General features: G+C 35.7%; 1 protein-coding gene across 1 annotated transcript; it reads right to left on the reverse strand.

The window, feature by feature from the left end:
• Positions 1-287: 287 nt before the first annotated feature.
• On the reverse strand, positions 288-21,405 carry LOC137396574 (dnaJ homolog subfamily C member 17-like). The gene is made up of 8 exons (XM_068082887.1): positions 21,315-21,405; positions 16,213-16,338; positions 15,737-15,824; positions 13,396-13,578; positions 9,840-9,943; positions 5,575-5,655; positions 2,149-2,286; positions 288-1,108 (listed from the first exon to the last, which is right to left on the reverse strand). Exons 1-8 carry the CDS (start codon positions 21,390-21,392, stop codon positions 968-970), a joined length of 939 nt encoding a protein of 312 aa, XP_067938988.1. The 5' UTR covers positions 21,393-21,405; the 3' UTR covers positions 288-967.
• Between the last annotated feature and the right edge of the window lie 42 nt (positions 21,406-21,447).

Raw genomic sequence — 21,447 nt, forward strand, 5'->3', positions numbered from 1 at the left:
CTCTTTTGAAAAGCCACATCGCTTGTGAAAAGTCACGTCTCTTTTAGTAACTCACATCACGGGTGGAAGCATTAATCTTCGAAAAGGTGGACCTACGCTAGAAATGTCATGATGTCATCAGTGAACATGAAATGTTATTCACAGAAAAGGAGTTCTCAAACTCTTAATGTCTAAACTGCTTCAATATATGTAGAAATTATCCCTCCTTGTCTCGGGCCAAGCTTTGAGCAATCATTGAGCCCATATATACGCAAAACAGGGAGTTGTCCTCCATATATTGCTATTAATGATAGAAATTGGCATGGCTACTAACGAGCATGATAAAGGAAAGTTCTCCAATGTTTTAAACATTTACCTAGAAAATCTCTAAATACAGCAAGTGGTCTGTTAGTCTAGTTTCCAAACATTAAACACTGACAAATATCTCAGGCTACCCATTTCATGTCAGCGGGGCACGAATAACTCTATGTCTGTTTGGGAAATGCTGGCAGGAAGTACTGTAATTCCTCTACAATAGCTCAGAGAATGGGATCAGAATAAAAACTCCTTGTTTAATCCTATGGCCATATGTATAGAAAATCAGAACTAACCACTAAAATATCAAGTCACTTTACATTCAATTGACCAGCTATTGTTAAAAATGAAAGAATATTATTAATGACAAATGTAATTAAATACATCATTTATTAATTACAAAATGAAAAGGGCATAACATCCTTCTGTCCAGTAAAACTATAAAAAGATCAATTGAAGTGCTGAAACAAGCCGAAACTGATCAGCTATAATATTAATGTAATTGTTATATTTTTCTTTATATAAAATATTTACTCATAAGATTGATTTAACCAGAAGACAGACGTTTGTGTAGAAGACTGAGCTCAGCTGCTCACCAGAATGATTCCCTAACCACCTGGTTTACATGAGTTCTCTGTCTCATCAGAAACTCAACAAAACCGTCTGCAGATAATCAAGTGTCACCTTCGGCATTTTTCGGCGGTTCCACAACTTTTTTCCTCTCCTCAGCCTGCCGCATTTTAAACATAACCAGTTCTTCAAAGTCTCCATCACACGCCTGGTTTGGCACAGCCTCCTCTCTAGCTGAGTAGGTCTACACATAATACAACACGATTAAATGGTTGGTACGGGCCGAGAGTTTAGTGTTAGGTTTAGTGCGTTGCCGCGGCTCCTGACAAAGCCTTGGCATTTGACCAAGAGCCAATGCTTTCGCTTGGTGAGTAGTTAATTAATCGGCCTATCATATCTGTATTAAACAAAAAGAAACAATAATTTGCCAGCGTTGAGCCAATAGAAAAGATTTTTACATCCCACCCTGAGCTTAGTTTCGCTTTGCACAAGCTTTTATTTTGTATCTCAATTTCCTTCTTGCAATGACCAGTCGTGTCAGATGCATTACGGCTCTGGAGGTTTCACTAATTGTAGCCGCATAGACTTTGGGTGATTATTTACTGAACAATAAAGTTACTGAGAGATTACTTTTAGCAATAATAATGCCGAAAGCTGTAATAATATTGGTAGCTTGTCCAACTCGGAACACGCTCAAGGTCCTAGCAAAAATGGTTGAAAAACTGTCCGAGCTCCTCTCACATATTTGTGACATTTTTATGGCATCAGTTGATGTAAAATTTCATGCTGATTAACTTGGTATCAAAATATTTTTTCAATAGTTTTTATGGCAGTTTATTAGCGCCTTCAAAAAATATTAAGTTTCAACGAATATTTAATTGTGTGCAGATGGAGAACTACTTTGGTGGTGAAAGGGTACAGGTACTTATAAAGGAGGTTTGAGTCAGGCGGTGAGCATCTCTAAGAGCAAACTGAGGAACTGTAGACTGAGAACTATCGGGCTACACCACGGTCATCTATAGACAAGTACCAATAGAAGTACCAATAGAAGTACCAACAGAAGAATTAGAACCAATAGAAATGTGCATTCACAAAGTCCTTTATTGAAACAGCGCAGGCTCTTTTTTAGGATCACCATCTTTATTATAACATGAGTCGTGTCCAAGTGTTTGAAGCCACGGTGGAAGGTTGGAAACAACATTGCATCTTACGGGATTGAACAAGTTGATATAAAAACTTAGACAGGGCAGTTAGCAAACAAGGAGAAATGTGTTGAAAACATACCTTGTGTTTAGCTGCTTCCGGTCCAGGGCGTGAAGTTTCTTGCTCGCCCGCGGTCTCTTGTTCTATTGGTCGACCGCTGAGCCATGTGACCGTAAGAGGATGCGTTTGAAAGCCTGTTTCAGTCTCCACATCGACAAGCTGAACAGATAGCAAGAACTTGTTATCATCATGTAAAGGTACAGAGGTCAACCTAGATAAACAACAGGATATGACCTACTTGTCAATTTGCCGGTCATTATGTTTATTCATGTAGACTTTATATTTAGAGTCTTGTAGCTAGTTACAGGAAAAAGTGTAAACAAGCGTTTACAGAAACTGCTAATTAGATTTAGAGTCATCCCCTCATGGAATTCCTTTTTACATGCACACTGACATTTGGACATTACATTCAATGTTTTTGTAGAACTCTGTCTATAATTTACAACTTGACAAGTTGAACTTGTTTAGTTGCTAAACAATTCAGGTTTATTGTGTTTTACTACAACAGTATAAATCCTAATATGTCACTAATTCAACATTTCTAAATATTTCTAAAGTCACATACACTTACAATAAGTAAGTTTACAATGTGTCAATAAAATATGTTTCAATCTTACATATACAAAAAAATGTAGAATTTTTCATTTTCAGCTCATCCCTAAAAACTGTCTGGTTTTGTAATGTCCTCCTGCAGTATACAGGCGTGTATTAAACCATAACTGTCACGTACAACTTTTAACGTATTTTGTAAGTAAAACGGACACGCTGATTCCGATTTTGTACTCAAAATAAAGATTGGTCCACTACCTTTCAGAGTATTGAAGGCTTTTTACAGCGTTCTAATATCGGTCTCGAAAACGACACAATTGGCATAACAAGCTCCGCCCATAAATATGTGACAAAACCTAGCTTTTTCAGTAACGGAAATTAGAGATGTTTAGTCCGATTTAGAATAATAGAGATGGGTGTCTTAAAACCTATTATTAACTAAATTCAGCCTGTAATATAATCTGTCTTTTATGAAAGGTATATAAACTATTTAAAATTGCTCGCAGCTTGTTTCATGATGTTCAATAGGCTGAACGCCGAGAAAAATTAGCTTAAAAAAGCACAATTTAATCACAAGCTAGCGTTGTTATCGCGCTTTTCTGAGCTCATTTTTAAATATGCAATGTTAAATAGCTTATTTACCTTTCAAGAAAAGACCGAGATTATTTTTAAGACTGAATTTAGATAATAATGGATTGTAAAACACCCATCTCTATTATTCTAGATCGGTCTAAACATTCCTAAATTCCGTTCCTAAAAAGCTAGGTTACGTCACGTATTTATGGGCGGAGCTTGTTGTGCCGATCGTGTTGTTTTCGAGACCAATATTAAAACGCTGTACAAAAGCCTTCAATACTCTGAAAGTTAGTGGACCAATCTTTATTTTGAGTACAAAATCGGAAACAGCATGTCTGATTTACTTAGTAAACATGATAAAAGTTGTTCGAGACAGTTATGGTTGAACTATCTTTTTTGAACCTATCTTGTCTTGAATCTATCTACTTTGTAGACAGCATTTGAAGATTCCACTACACAGACACAAATGTTGAGGATTTGTTTGCGACTGTAAGGAGGGATTCTGTCATGCATCCTTTAAACAAAGTGTATGTTTGTTGCACTCAACTACTGATACCTTTATACAGGACAGATGTCCTCTACTCTGACCATCCAGAAGAACACGAAAGCACTGACTAAACACACAGAAACCAATTAGACCCTGAAAATGTCTCCAATGGTTCTAGTGTTTTCACTAGCAATTTGTAATTTGTAAGTAATTTACTTTTAGCATTGACCAATAATACTTTAATAAAAAAGCCAACAGTAATTTAAGCAGGATCGGTCTGTCTGAATGAATGCCGATCAACATCGGAATAGGGGCACACCAGATTGCCACAGTAGTGCATGAACCAAGTACATATGTATATTGCAGTAGTACTTCAACCCAGTACAGATGTATTGGTGTAGTACTGCAACCCAGTAAATATGTATTGCAGTAGTGCTTCAACCCAGTAAATATGTATTGCAGTAGTGCCTCAACCCAGTACAGATGTATTGCAGTAGTGCCTCAACCCAGTAAATCTGTATTGCAGTAGTGCTTCAACCCAGTACAGATGTATTGCAGTAGTACTGCAACCCAGTACAGATGATTTGCAGCATTGACAAATGCTAGTGACTATGTCTGGCAACTTCAAACTCTAGACTCTTTCTTTACATATGAGATACTAGATGAATGCACGGCATATTCCGGGTAATAAAAGTCTTTGCACAGAAAATTTATTTTCATTTAACATAATATTTATAGCAACAGTTACCATTCTAACTTTCAAACTTCATATCATGAGAAAATTGTTTTGTGCAGTTAAGAAAAAAATAAAACAACTGTAAAGGTTTTTCAAACTTTGTCAAACAACTGTAACTTCCAAACTTCATAGCATGAGTAAAATATTTTGTGCAGGTCAAATAAATTAAAAAAGAACATAAAAAACTATAAAGGTGTTTAAATGAAAATGTGAAATAATTAGCAAGTAATAGCTAAATTATGTCTGTTTTGTTATGATGACAATAAAAGATGATTTGGTAATGATACAATTAATACGAACTGAAAAAATGAAATAAAAATCCTGAACATGTTGAATTAATAACAACAATTCGTGCATAAAAGTCTGTGTATAAAAAAGGTTACTGTTCCGGGAGAAGCTATCTATCAAAACTTTGAATACGACGATACTGGTACCTCTCGATACTGGTACAAATGTAAAAATGAGATCTCGGACTGTCTTTGTCTGGTACTTTGTCTGACCGAACGAAGAGAAAATGTAGAGGCAATTCCTACTCGAGATAATACATCTTTTCGCGTAAAAAATATTTCCCCTTACTGATTTAGCAATCGAACCATACGGAAAACGGGAACTAGAAGTGTAATGCACATTTGAAATTAAAATGGCACACTTGAAAATTACAAATTAAAAAATAGGTAATAGAACCAAAAAGTTAGTTTTTAAACAATTTCAAAAGATAACAAATTTAAAAGGTAATATTAATTAATAAATAAGAGCTGCACATTTGTACCATATGCGTGTACGTACAGTATATGGCATACGATAAGAGTGACATATTGATAAGGACTGTATAGCTCAATGGTTAAGCGCGTGGTTTGAAACTTGCGATTGCAATCACCCTGCGTTCAAATCCAATACGCAGAGCGCTTTTAAATTCCAAGATTTTAATAGTTATAGTTGGACAGGCAGACATACGGACAGACAGATGACAAACTTTCAGATTCATATGTATAGACTAATGAAGAGAAATTCATCGAATGCTGTTGAATGTCTAGTATTGCTGTTGAGAGCTGATAGGAATTTCTAACAACTAACCATAGAGAGAAGAACATAGACATACCGATGACTCAGAAGAAGCAAACTCCAAAAGCGCAGTTCCATTTCTTTTTGTACCCACAACAACGGTTTCGACTGGACCATACTGTAAAATAGCAAACACAGGAAACAAGGTGCAATAGCAGCTCAGCATAAACAGCCAAAACAGATTCGATGTAAACGAAAATTATCAAACAAATATTATAATCCTACATTCCCACATCCTGTGATGAATGGTTTGACAATAGATCCAGTGATGAATGGAAATGATAACTTACAAATATTTCAACTGCCACACATGATATTCGGTTTGTATTGCAAGTTCTGTCATGGCTATTAATATGAATTTGTCAAGTTAAACATAATTCAACTTTGTTCTAATTTAAATTTGAAAAATTTAAAAACTGACGGCACCACTTTTAATATTAATAACCTCTAATAAAAGAGTCATCGACACTTGAAATCTATAAATAAGAATTATCGATAAACTGATAAACACAAACTATAATAGATCAATAACCAAGTATACCATGCGCAGTTTATTAGTTCATCGACCTACTTTGGTATGACCTACTTTCGTATGACCTAATTTGGTATGACCTAGTTTGGTTAGCAATAAACTAAAGTTTATGAAACTTTGTTACAGTACAGTTGGAAAACACAATCAGCAGTGCATAGATTTTTAGCAGTGAAGTTAATAACTTTCATATTTTACAGATAGATCTCAAATCTATATATATTCTCATTTCTTATACTGTTGATAATTTAATGAGTTCAATTGTATCATTTGTTGGTCAAGTTAAACACCATTCAATTCAACATGAAATTACGCACCATTTTAGTAAATTTTTTCATAAATTATAAGCATTTTTCTATCATTTGTGATTTTGTTTATGTTTGAGGTGATCTGAATGCCAGGATGTTTCAAGATTAAAATCGATATAACTTGATCGCGGTTAAAACACTCACAAAAAAAGTCATTAGTTGGATGACTGTCTTTCTCGTTATTGATAACACGATAAGCACTATTGTGTTCAAGTTGCAGGATTATGAGTCTATTCTGTCAGTCTCTTTCAGCTATGAAAACTTTCACAATCATACTTTCGCTTGAATCCGAGCATTTTGACCGCAATCAGGTTTTTTATTTAAATCTTGAAACATCCTGGCAGTCAGATCAGCTCGAACATAAAAAAATTTTGAGTAATAGAAATACACTAATACTTTCTGATTAAAACCTAATAAATTTTGCGTAAAAACATCTTTAAGGGAGCATATCTACAAGTACCACCAATTGTCGCATTTTAATAAGAGAACTTGTCCGATCAAAACTCCCAAATATTCTTTTCTTTCTAGAGGTTTACTCCTTCAAATTTAAATTCAACTTGAAGGGGATTGTTAAGTCACTAGCTGGAGGTTTAAATCCTCCAGCAAGTGACTTAACAATCCTCTCCAAGTTGAATTACCATGAAAATGGTTCAGTAAACGAAGATGTGATTAAACCTTTGCTCCGATATCTACAGTATCCACATGAAAGACAAATGAAATGACAAATTTGGTCCCAGTGGTGCCCCAAATATTTTGTTCAGCACTGTATATGTCTGGTACATGAAAAAAAACACAACAATCATCTCTTCAAAAAAATGTTACTCGTATAAAACATATCATAGAAAATGCACTGACCATCAGGAGATCGATCATTGACAAGCTTAGCATGTGGTAAATGACAGGAGCAGACAGGTGCTAAGTCACACCATTGTATTGGCAAACACTGTAAACATTTAATATTTATTTTCATATTTCCACATTTTAATCAGTCTAAGAAATGTTGTTCCATCAGCACTTCAGCATTGACTGTGTTACACATAGCTACGATTCAGCAAGAGAGATATAAGACCAGTGAATGTGCTATTCTTTTTGTAAAGCCATGTTGGGTGCTGCATAGAATAATCTGTTCAGCAACATGCTGCTGGCCAAACAAGTAATCCGATATGATGAAAGGAAACTGAAACAGGCGGTCTAACATACTTATCATATTAAAATTGTTGAAGAGTTGCTCGCTATCACATTTTTTTCTTGATAAAAACTATTTGTCGAATTCCAAGCAGCAGCGCATTAGACAGCAGCATTTTTCATACCAGTCTATTCTGTGCAACTACCAGCATGGTTTCACAGAAAGAACAGCAGTGGTGAAAAAGTTTTAACTCTCTCCTGTCAAATGCTAGCGGTCCATAATAACGATGTTAACATTGTTCAAGGGATGCTTGCTATCACGTTCTTCTGGGACTTAACAATATTTTTCCAATTGTAAATGGGGGTCATCTCTAAGACCCTAAATCTTTACTATAATAAGAGACGTGACCGTCTGTTTGAAGCCATGGTCGAAGATTAGAGCAGAGCTGCTCTCAAATCACCTCAAATCATGCTGATTCGAATATTCAAATATTTGAAAAAAATCATATGGTACTGATTTGACACAAATGGTGATTTGATTTGAAATATTTTTACGTTTACAAAATTAGCCAGAACTTTGGCAAGAAATACGCACCATCAATACCGAGGCGCACGCTTCCCTCTACAGAGAAAAGAAAAGGACCGTGTGTCGTGTGTGTAAAAGAAATCAACATGCGCAGCTGTGGTAAGTTGTTGCAAAGGCATGTACGTAATTGTGGCGCTGGCATTGAACACTTTGATGCCAATTATTTGATTGCTAGAAATTGGTTGTGACTATCCCACTCTAATATCACAGTCACTAGTAAAAAAAACTTGTGCTGTGCCCACGGCATGAATGAATGAATGGAATATCATAATATATAGTATTATAATATATAATATTCTATACCATACTATTCCATGTCGCAAGCACATTCAATATTCACAACAATGACAATGTTTATGAATATAAATTAATATATTATAATTGGGTAGAAATTGATTGATAAAATAAATAGAAATTTTATTTATTATATTATTAAATTAATATTAAATAAAATTTTACGTTAATTTATTATTTTAAATAATAAATGAATAGCATTACAACATTTTACCCAAGTAGGTATAATGTAATAATTATATTATATGCATAGTTTTAACATTACCATTTATGTATACATTATTATTATATTATATTTGAAAGAGTATTTCAAATCCTTCGCAAATGATTCAGGATTTGAATTGGTTATGGACCTGATTCAACTTAAGTTGATTTGCTTCGAATCTGCTGACAAGGGCGGGGGATTTGATTTGTAGTTCGCCGGATATGATTTGATTTGAGTCATAAAAAGTGATTTGAAAGCAACTCTGGGAAAAAGATCGCATCATTTGAGGTTCGAACTCCCAACTTTCAGCACATCAGACCAACACTCAAACACCACGCTTATACAATCAATGGCATTTCTGAATAATCTATATATAAATCTGTGTTTGTCATCCCCATGTCCAATTATAGCGACAAACTTATAGGAATGAAAACCCGCTTCACAGTGGAATTGAACTCACAACCTCTTGTTCTGCAGACAGTGAGCTAACCACTCTGCTACAATGCCCTTGCCATACTTTGGAATAATCACGCACATACTTATTACACCGGTTATAATCGCATGCTTGAAGCGCTTGCAAAAATACTATTGTTTCCTACTAGCAGGCTTGAAGATCATGATTGCATTAGATATCATGGTGCATAACGTAACGATTACGAGCCTGCTTCACGGCTTTTAGACGAGCTTAAGTTACTAGCTTAAGATATTCGAATTTATTAGGTAAAGAAACTTAGCCAGTTATCCGTGCAAAGATCAGGCATTCAACCAGTTGTACATATGGTACAACTACATACATAGCTATTACACTTGACTATTTCGCACAGTACACTAGACTGCCAGCGACTAGTAAAGATAATGAGACATCCGAACTAACTAAAACAATACAGAAAAAAATATTTTGTTTGTGCTGCAAATCGGTTTTGATCACATAGACAAAAATGATCCATAAATGTATAGATCTGACGAAAGTGTGATACTGTATCTTGTCCATTTAGACCTTAGTTGGCTTGATCAAGCACAAAGTTATACTATTGTCCGCTTTTATGATAAATTATGTTGTGTATGTCTCTGACAGGTTTTTTGTGATTTGTGTTACTCTAACGCAAGATTCGGTGGTGCTTTTTATATTCACCTACTTTGAAAAGACAATTCATAACAAAATACAAAATCTAAGCTCAGTAAAACTGTTACGAAAACAGAGATAAAGCTTGGAGACAATACACAGGTCTGTCACTGAAAACTAAACACGATTTACCTTCTCAAAAATGCAACGGATAACTTCTGAGCTGTAACCTCCATTAGTCGGGTCATCCTTGGGACACTTCCATCTAATCTTAACTCTCATTGGCTCACTGGGCTCTGCATCATACATGAAACTTGCTGACTTGAATTTTAGTAAAATATAACATCTCTACTAACACTAACCGATCACTAAATGCTTGACAAACTCTCTTTAGTAAAAACTCTAGTTTTAGTACAAACTCTTTTCAGACGATAGTACATACCAATCTACAAAAGTAGGAGTTGTCTCATCTTTTGTTTTATTCTTGTTCATCTTTTTTTGTAAGCATTGGTACCTACATGTAGGTACCAAGATACCTTACATGTTAGCCTGTCTTGACAAACTGCTGTTTTTTGCGGAGTTGTCCTCCCCCCCCCCCCCCGTCAAGCGGGCGAGTAACACAACAGCTTGTCGCAAGACGTACTGCACCTGATGCATCAGCTGCACTGAAAAGGAGTTGTTTTCTTCCGTCTATGCGGCTCGGCTGCGATGTTGTGGCGGTCGCTCCATTGGTAATCATAACGGATTTCTCGCAAAGATTTATGTAGAAAAAAATAAGATTACAACGTTTAACCAAAGACCAGTTTCTGTTGTAAACTTTAGTAGAACTTAAGAATAAAATAAATTGAAAATAAAATCCATAAGAACAAATAAAACTGACTGATACAAAAATAGAAATTAAACTGACTGAGCGCACAAATAACGACATATTTAGTCGCTGTTGTTGCCTAAGTTCTCAAGTTCTACTAAAGTTTACCGCAGAGACTGGTCGCTGGTTAAACGTTGTAATCTTATTTTTTTCTACATAAATTTTTGCGCCAAATTCGTTATGATTACCAATGGAGCGACCGACATAACATCGCAACCGAGCCGCATAGACGGAAGAGAACAACTCCCTATAAGTGCAGCTGATGCATCAGGTGCAGTACGTCTTGTGACAAGCTGTTGTGTTGCTCGCCTGCGCGACGAGGGGGACAGTTTATATTATACTGTAACTATTCTACTGTACTAGAAATTCCCCTGTCATACAGCCCACGACCAAAGTGATATTGGAAAAAAAAGAAAGGGTACTGATGGTTGAGAAATGCAATATTAGAAGTCAAATGGCACTGCAGTGCAATAGGATAACTGCAATGGTAGCTGTAATGTACTGGGTGTGGGTGTTATTATATACAACAAATAGCAATAATGAAAAGAAAATATTATATGTTTATATCTCTCCCCTGCAATAGGAGAAATGCAATATTGGCCAATATTAGAAGTAAAATGCACTGATATTATTAGAATAACCAATATTATTAATATAGTAATAATAGAAAACCAATGCACAATTTTGTTTACATTTCAAAACGTCATAGCTAACAATATCAAGAAGTTGTGATATTTATATAGATTTTTAGAAAATCTATTTAACAAAACTATTTAGAAATAATAACAGTAACATACTGCCCATCATCGATGTTGTTAGTGTGACTATAACACTTCAATAGTCATCCAAACTTATAATTAAATATTGTAATAATCTCATAAGAATCGTTAGAAAAAATATCATCATCATTTCTTTTACTTTCACTGCTTTGGACATCAGTTAGAATACCAAAGTACTCAAAAGTTTCCAAAATGTCAGTTACTTTGAAATCGGCAAAAAAGAAACGATTTCTGTACTTCTACGTTAATTATTACAGAAACCTTAGGCAATTCGTCAATGCTATAGACTGGTGAAATGTGCACGTTATTCTTTCGTGAAATGCTGGGAGTGGTGGTGCACTCTTGTAATCCAACTACTTGGAAGCTAGGTTTGGTGGTTTCACCGACTTAATGGTTCTATTCTCTGTCGCTCGGCGGTTCGTTTGCCGGTCTTAATTTTGATAAAAGCAAGGCTTGGCAAGTTTTAATAACGATTTTCGGCCAAATTAATCTGTCTATCTGTGTATAATCCGATCAGATGGGTAAGGTTTAGGAATATGTCGACAATTTTCAAAGACTTGGTAACATATTTAAATATGTTTTTATGTGTTTTGTATCGTTATTATACATAAAAGACTCTACACAAAAATGGTTAAATTTGTTGATGAGATTTCGGTACAAGGGTTTGCGACGTTGTTGATGAATAATTTTTGTGAGTTGTGTGCACATGCATTTATCATAAAACTCTCAAACATTCGCTCCGCTCGTTTGGTCGTGGGATAACCATTTAATGTGATTTTTTCTATTATCATTATTAACAAATAATGTCTTTCCAACTATTGGTTATTGATCATCACTGATGCCAGTTATTAAAATTCTTTTATACTATTTTTATGCTTGTTTCTCCAATCGTCGATGAAACTGATTATAGAAATTTCATTGAGATGAGAAAAGTAGTTTAAGAATCTATGGTGATGTAAATTTCTGGTCAGACAAACAGACAAACGTACAGATAGAGTTTTTGTCTTTATTTAGTAGACTAGGCAAATACTCTGTGTTGCACGGGTATAAAAAAACGCTTATAAACAGTGGCAGGTAATGTAGTTGCCAATGGCTAATTTGAGTAAGCTAGTATACTTTTGCTAAACTTACTAATAAGAACGGTGAGAGCAAGCTTTAGTGATGTTGCGTGTAACGCAGAGTCACGATGCATATTGTAACCAAGATAATGACTCATATCGACCATTGAATCCATTGCACCTCGCGTAGCTAAATAAGTTAATTTATTGCCTGGTGAACGAGAGATTCCGAATCTTCAAATCTTCTGTGATACAGACTTTCCATTGCTAAATACTAATCACTGGACAGACAGACAGACAGACCAGACGACAAACTTTGAGATTTATATAGATAACGCGTGAGGTAAACATATATAATCAATTAACTGGTGAGACCATGGATTGTCAAGTTGTAGCGGATTACGTACATATATCTTAGCCAGCAACAGGAATGATGCTGTGATAGATCTGAAATTTTGTGATTAGATGTAAAAGACACTGTACACAACATGGTGTCAGCAGATCAGTTCTTGTGAGATCTGTTTGGATAAAACAGTTAAATTTATAAGCTTACCATTCTAGCATTTACTAAAATTATTATTATAATTTTTCAATCTATCAAACAGTTAGAGAAATTTAATAAAAAGCTTTCACAAAAAAATTAACGAATAATTTAATAAAAAGTCATAAGCTAATAATTATCTACTTTAAGCATATACCACAAAAAAATTTTCATAGTGGCAAGCAAACATGTTGGGCCACATTTGATGATTTTATACACCTCAGTGCGCTTATGAAAGTCTCAAGATAATAATAAAGTAATATTTTCTCAGGGCTCAGTCAGTTATCTTTAATTGTCAACAGACACAGAAGATATATTTACTTTATAAAAATTCCCATAGAATGAACATTGAATGAAATAAGCTGGTTTTATTCAAGGTACAATCATTAGCCTGTGTTTCCTCTTTGAACTAAATTTACTTCAAAGAAAAAAAATCTATAGGAATTTCTTCACACAGGTTTTTCCCAGAAACCACCCAATGTCGAAGTGTAAACGGACATACTATTTGTAGGGAGAGTCTCTGCCTCTGATTGTCGCTGTAGCTCCTGGCGCAGCAAGGATGCCTCTCTCTCCAAAAGTGCGCTTCCTTCCTTTCGTAGCCGCTCTACCTCGGCCATTAGGTTGTGTGCCGCCTGCGCTCTCTTCTGTTCGTCTGTTATACCTGCCTGTTCCCGTGCCTCCAACTCTAAAGTCATTTCAAGTAATATTTTAGTTCATAAGCAAAATTGTACAGGAAAAATACTCTACACACTATTTCTACCTACATGCAGGTTCTCAGAGACTTCAATTCTTTATCCTACTAGCATAAAGGTGCCCTGCAAATGCAGCCAATAGCGATACCAATGCTTTTATACTCATATTTGTAATCAAAGTGGGTTATTTTTGAAAAAAAGGCTAAATCTTTACTAGAATAAAAGCCCATATACATTCGTCCATTTATCCGAAAACATGGCTGGAAGTTAAAAAAATTGCACATACAGAATTTGAACTCATGAAAATCAACTTGGCAGCCTGACAGTCTACCATCTGCACTAATCAACCACTGGCTAGATTTGTAGAATAATAGTGGACACATTCATCCTCTGTACTTTCGTGACACACAAATGACCGTCTCTGACAGCACACTAGATGCCAGGGTATTAGTATACATGTATAACATGAAAGCACTTCACATGTAGGTCGTGATATCTTACATGTAAGTATTGGTATCTTACATGTAGGTAACATGAAGGTTGACCTGTAGTAGCAGGTGAACATGTCAACATTTCATTCTCAACTTTAGCTGAGCAATTGAATTGTATGAAGCGGAGTGAGAGCCAGACAGGGTCATATAATACTATATTCATATCCCCACACAGTAGACTACTAGTCACACAGTAGACTACTAGTCACACAGTGGACTACTAGTCACACAGAATTACTTTTACATAAAAACCTTCACCAACACTTAATCTCATTTACATAGCACTCTATTTGCTGTGTTTGTGTATAATTACAAACACCATGATTTTTGATTCCACAAACATACACGGAAACAATTTCTAAATTGAAGAAAGATTTAATTAGTTAACAAATAACTTAGAGCTAACTTCGTAATAGGAGGGGGTATAATGGTGAGATACCGGCTAAATGGAATACTTCACCCGAGTAAGGCGGTAAGGTGCTATTGGACACTCTGGCCCCCCTTACCACACCCATCGCTAGTCTAAACTAACTCGTATATGTTCTTATCTTCTAAGAGCACATTACCAGTTCGATTTACCTGTAAGTTCTCTCTAACTGAAGAAGAACTGTCTCTACACTCACAAGCATTAGAGGCCATTAGTTTGATTCTACATTGTTTTCAAAGTATAGCCTGAGTAACAACCATCAAGCGAGGGCCTCTAAAAACCGCTGCAATGCCATCATGGAAACAACCATGTCATTCCCATTCTATCATGGTTCAGTGTCGCTGTTTGGAAGTGACACCCTCACGCGATGCGCTGACTTTGTGCCATAGAAACCGACCTTAGCGACCAACAGTGTCGCACTTCTGAATGCGTATAGGTCTTGGGTTTCTAAGGCGTTGTGCCGCCATTGCTCTACTACATGTATGGAAACAGGATCCCTATGAAAACATGATCTGCTTGTCGGCCCAGTATAATGCTTAGGCACTGGTGCACAGGGTGTTGCTAGGCTATTGTTGGATGGAAACTTAATAATATTTCCGCATATGAAGAGCAGTTATGCGAATTCTCGAAGCAAGAATTATGAATATGCAGTCGTCTAACGACAGCCTTGTGCCTTCGCAAACGAAGCCGATAGTGACACTTTCATACTCATCGGCACTCGCGCAGCAAGCGGTAGATTATCAGAGCCTTTCAATCTTTACAATAATAAGCCTGATCATCTGAAGCCACAGAGGGAGGCTGAGAAAAAAATTGCGTCATTTGGGATTTGAACCCGCAACTTCCTGCTCTGCCCCTGACACTCCACCAGTCATCTGCCTTTTAAGAGTTCGGAATTATTGTGCGTATCCTTATTGGTACATCTGACGATCGATCATGGCCCTAGAGTCCTGGTATTAGTAAAGACCTCAGACTACGTTATAAGTAATGTGTAATCGCTGTCAGCGAGTCCTTGACCTACATACAGGTTCTCAGGGTCTTCAATCCTTACTACCATAATTCTACTGCAATTCTAAGGGGTATGCAATTAGAGTAGAAATGCATATTCCATATTCGCAGACAATCTGATGACATCCTTATGTTTTTGGGTTATCATAGAGTTATCATATTCATAGAAAATTAACATTGAAAATTTCAGTTACCACGCCATACAGAGATATAGAACAACAAACGTACCATGCTTTAATTTTTGTCTCTTCGCATCAAGTTTTCGTTCCCTTAACTTCGCAGCAGCTCGTGCTTTCAATACCTTGTCATAAGCAGCCTGCAGAAATTTAATTGTTGAGAGTTTTTGCTGTTCTAGAGAGAGCAGCAAATAGATCATACCAATAAAAAATTAGTTATTCAACAATCCTCATACGATGTACCCAAGTATCACAACAACTTGTAGAAACATATCACCATATCTATAACCAGACAGAAAAACCTCACGGCATTGAAGATAGACAAACGCAATTCGCATATCGGGAATGATGTTAAAATTTTGCCAGGCCCATTGAAAAGGTGCTTTCAACCAATCAGCTTGCATGCTGACTGTCTTATGAAACAGTAACTTTTGAGGTACTGTTTCATCAGACAGTCGGCATGCATTGGTTAAATCGATTTGCTAGAAACCATTTGCTAAATAGAAGAATGTTGAGATGGAGGCCCACCTTTGCAGCTGGATCAGTTAGAATCTCCAAAGCTTTGGACAGTTTATGAAATACTTCAACCGCTGAGGCATCAGAGTTCTTGTCTGGATGGTACTTGAGAGCTTTCTTTCTGTAGGCTTTGATAACCTGTGGGAAATCAGTAAAGAAGCTTCAAGGAAATAGATCAATATGGATGGGTGTAACTTTACGGAATCTTTACTAAGATTTTTGTCATCTGACTTACCTTTTGAAATCAAACAAGATGTTACACACAGAGCATATTTTGACCCTACTAGTATCTCTACCCTACTAGTATCTCTACCCTACTAGTATCTCTACCCTACTAGTGTATCTACCTACTAATATCTCTATCCTACTAGTATCTCTACGCTACTAGTGTCTTTACCCTACTAGTATTTCTACCCTACTAGTATCTCTACTACTAACTCAGGAATCAGTCAAGCCTGCGTACACTCAAGGAGTACAGGCAGATTCAAGAAATTGATTATTGGAGTTAACAGGACGACTGTACTTATTAGCATTTATCACAAACTATAATTAAGTTTGATCTTCTAAACTGTTGGTCCTGAATTGAGTTAGGTTAGTGGTTATACGCACGGCTTTGAGTTGAGATGCACTAAGTAAATTGTTTATAGTATTGACTACGCTTGACTTCAACTTGAATTGTAGAATTTTGAAACTATGTTTGAACATCCTCGTTTCTAAAATGTAACTTGATTCAACGTAAAGCGTCAAGTTGGAACAAATTCCCATATTCAATTTGAATATCGAGAATTTCATAGTTACCCTTGAAACTAACGTTTCCTCTTTTGCTGCACTTGGGAGATAGAACGACGTGTTACCTATTTAAACTAGTAGCCTACATTCAGAGTTTAGCGTGCCATGATAGATTATCGCATGATAAAGCAGAGTAGCTGTACAATTACTAAAAATAACTGAAGAGTCAATCGGTGCGAGTAATAGTGTTGGTCTACTAATCTGAATGTTACAAATTGGAGCCTCATGGAAATCAATCTTTTTATCCTAACCTCTAACCCCGGGTTTGGAAAAGCAGATGAGCAGAGAGACAGACATCGGTCTTATGATAGTAAATAGATGTGTTAATTTCACTCTATTTCAGACATACAGTCATACCTTGACAAACGAGCTTAATGCGTTCTAGGACTGAGCTCGTATGTCCATGCGCTCAAATGTCAAAGCAATATTTCCTGTATATAGAGTTACTAAATACAAATTATCTACTAGTAATTTGTATACAAATTAAATGATGTATGTATTTAATGATGTCAAACACACCTCACCACTTTTGGCTATGAATGTTTTATTAGGTTGAAACAAATTTATCATTTCATATGGAGCAATAAGTTTTGAATCAGATATACAAACTGAGGTGACATTTCAAATATATTGTGATGTCCACTCTATTGGCCTTGGTTCTGCAAGAGTCATTTCTCTTTGCACCCATCTATGGAGAGTATGATGTTATGTAATAAGTTATCTCAAGAACGTGTTTGAAACTTTGTAAAAGCTTAACAAAAAGTCACAATACTCAGAACATTTTGTAGCTTTGTAATGTACTGACTGGATGTAACATTGTCTTTCCTTCATTGATGCATTGCTATACTATGGAAAAAACACCTATAAATGGAATATTGCAACGGAAAAATGAGTCTTTTAATTGTTGTAATTTAGTACCTGCACTCACAATGTAAAACAATTACTATTAACCAATTCAGTGGTTATAATCTGCAATAAAATGTAACATTATTATGTATAGTACTGTTTGGAGTTCTTACTTTCGAGGAAGACATAGTGACTAAAGGTGTTGTGAAGGAGCCTTCACAGCGACGATAGACTTTTGTGATTGTGATGCTACTAACATAACATAAACTTTGAATTTACGTTAAACAAATTTAGCTCACTAAACATTGTTGTAGAGTAGTAATCTTTTATTAAACGTAACTTTAATTTTGCCATCGTCTTAATTTTTTATTATCCATTTTTGGCTTGATGCTTTGTGTTTTGCTCTCATTATAACTTTTAGCTGACCTAATTAGTCCTATTTTAAACTGATGCGATGAGGACCACCGATTGATGCTTTTCTCTGAAGCGACCTCTCAGCATACTTGGCCACTTCATGGCCATCGAGAGCCGGCTCGTATGCGCATCTTAAAGTTTCTCCCACCTCAAGGCAGTAACTTGCTCCAAATTTTCCTCATAACTCGATTTTGCCGCATGTTGGGGCACTCATTGTCGAGGTATGACTGTAAAAACAATATTTTCATGTCCACTACAGACCTTGCTGACTGAAAAATCCTCGACTCAAATTTATATTCAAGGTGTGAGCTTCAATTACCTTGATGTAGAACACTAAACCAAATGAAAGTGACAAAAAAGGAGACAAGTTGTCAATACAAGCCAATACCACAGTTACCGTACAGTCATTAAATTAAAAAGTTGTGTTTGGTTTTTCCTATTCAAAGGGCCAAGTGGAAGTTTGAGATGATTTTGGAATTTGATTAGAGTATTGCACTGTTCGTCTAACGTAAAATTCCTATCATGAAAACGTTCTCAGAGCAGAATCTTTATGTTGTATCAGCGTTTACTGTACCTAAACTCAACATTAAAATGCGGAGCTTGCTGGCTTAAATCAAGGGCAGCCTAAGATGAGCTAGACCAAACACCGGCCTAGCTGACTAAAAGCAAGAGTCTCATTCATATGCATCAGTAATGGAGGAGCCGATTTGACAGAGAATAACCCAATTAACTTGGCCATTAGCAAACCTGACCATTTTCGATCAAATAAAAGATTGAATCGATCATGCTTAGTTAGCAATATACAGAATATTGAATATTTACTACCGGCTATTCCGATCATTAGCCAGCAATATACACTTACTGCTTATGGCTACTGAAGCGCAGCTACATGCGTTTTAGACAAACTAACAATTTTACACTGCATCAACCAAGTTTTCAACATGCCTGGTCTGTGCAAATTTAAGCATTAGTGTCTTTAGTTCATCGACACCATATAATTCTTTTTTAACTCGGCACTAGACGATGCCCTTCTGAGCGCTCACTATCTTTGAGGCAATTGGCTCAAATGTTCCAAAGTGTCCGAAACCTAAGGGACAGCTGAATGTAACAACTGCAACAATTGCGTTTATAGTAAGACTAAACTTTTTTTGACATAGATTATACCGAAGTACTTAGCTTTTCTCATTAGCTCTCTTCAAGTGTCGCTAGTGTTACATTTTACTAGTTACTGATGTTTCTTTCAATAACCTGATTATAATTAATACTAACAATTACTGATCGTATTTCACTTAAAACAGTTACGAAGCATTTTTCTTACTACATTTTTTTCGAGATTTATTTTCTTACTTTTACTCAAGTTTTGTAATCCACATCTGCACATATTAGCTAGGGGTGTAAGAGATGTGCCTCAGATAAATACCAGTGTAAACAATCTCAGCTCAAGTTTCCAAAAGCTAGATTCATTTTTAGGATTTATTCAGACCAGTACAGGCAAGCTCAGCCGTTCTTGTGTAGAGGTGTAACGTATTGTTGCTCTAAGTTAATAGTTTTTGATCTGCTAATTTCTTTAAAAGCTTTTGGTAAAAAGCTACAGTGAAAGACACGTAGGTTCAGATCAGACATTTTCCCACTAAAGTCCTCCAAATGAGGCGACAGCGTGGGAACTCTTTGCAAAAAATTATGCACACTGTTTTGATTTTACTTTTGTTAGTGGTTATGTATATACATATAGATATGAATTTTTTATTAATTAGTATAATTTATAATAGTAATAATTTGCAGTTTAGATTAAAGGTAAGACAGTACAGAAAATAAATACAATACTCTGCAAGTACCTCCCTCATCTACATCTAGACTTGGTTTGTCGCGAATGTCTCTGGTTGTTCTTGGCCAGAAAGAGTTGAATAATGCAATAGTTTTTATAGCTGGGACAAACAAGCTTTTTTTGTCTTGTATTGTGTGAGTGCTTTTTAAAAATATCAATTGAGTCTTCTATGACATTGTTTGCTTTCACCTTTACAAAGAGATTTAGCCCTTTATCTTGTCTTCTCTTCGACAGTGAAGGAAAATTTGTGTCAGCTCGAAGGTAAAACTAACTGTATTTTTCAATCAAAAAATAAAACGAAGAGCTCTATTTTGAATTTGTTCAAATTTTTTTATGTCATCCCTCAGGTATGGATCTCAAACATGACACTCGTATTCAAGAATTGGTTGAACAAGGGTCTCGTAAGTTACTTTTCTAGTTTTGATGTCTACATCTTTTAAAACTCTTTTAAGCATTCCAAGAAATCTGGAAGTTTTGAAAAAACATTATTTATATGTCTTTCTTTATATAATGTATATCTATTTGAGATCATTACTCAAATCGAAACCTAAGTAGGGATGGAAATTGACATTCTGGAGCTGCTCTCCACTTACAAAAAAACGTTTGCTGTGAGTCTATTTCCCCCAATTAAAGTACTGAGCACTTTTTAGCATTAAAAAATAGTTGCCATGTTTTGGCCCAAAGCTCAAGTTTAGTAAGGTCAATTCGAAGAATGTTACTTTTATCTCGAATATTATAAAGTAATGCATCAGTCTTAAGTCAAGCAGACTCAAGACTTAAATCTCAGACTGAAACATAACTCAGCCTAATGCTGGAATCTAGGTAAACCATAATATTAACCAAATTTTTACTTCTGAGACACTTTTTCAATGCCCCTGGGGCTAATTACAAGTGTACTATTACTATCGAGTAAGTATCGAGTAAGTATCATCTGCAAACAATCGACATTTAGATGTAATACCTGAAGGTAGATCTTTTGTTATTTCTTTTCTATGAACATTAACAACATGCGTGTTACCTTTGATTTGGTGACACTATTCAGAATAATAACTAAAATAATCAACCAATTATTATAAACAGGCAAATAAATATATCACAATAATATCCCGAAACATTTGGTTGGACTATGACGATTCCTTGTTGACAACAATAGCTTGATGATTAGCTTGTCTTGGATGTTAATAGCAAATATTATAACAGATTGATATCTAAAACCGTAAATGTGATAAACAACACTAACATCTTTCTCCGTTGCATCGGCGGCAATTCCAAGAACCTCATATAAATCTACTTTTGTATAATCAAACGTCGCAGACATGTTACTTATTTTATCTCCTTCACACGAGAGTAAAAATATCCTTCACCTAATAGTT

Source organism: Watersipora subatra, chromosome 5 (genome assembly GCF_963576615.1).
Source record: "Watersipora subatra chromosome 5, tzWatSuba1.1, whole genome shotgun sequence".
Classification (NCBI taxonomy): domain Eukaryota; kingdom Metazoa; phylum Bryozoa; class Gymnolaemata; order Cheilostomatida; family Watersiporidae; genus Watersipora; species Watersipora subatra.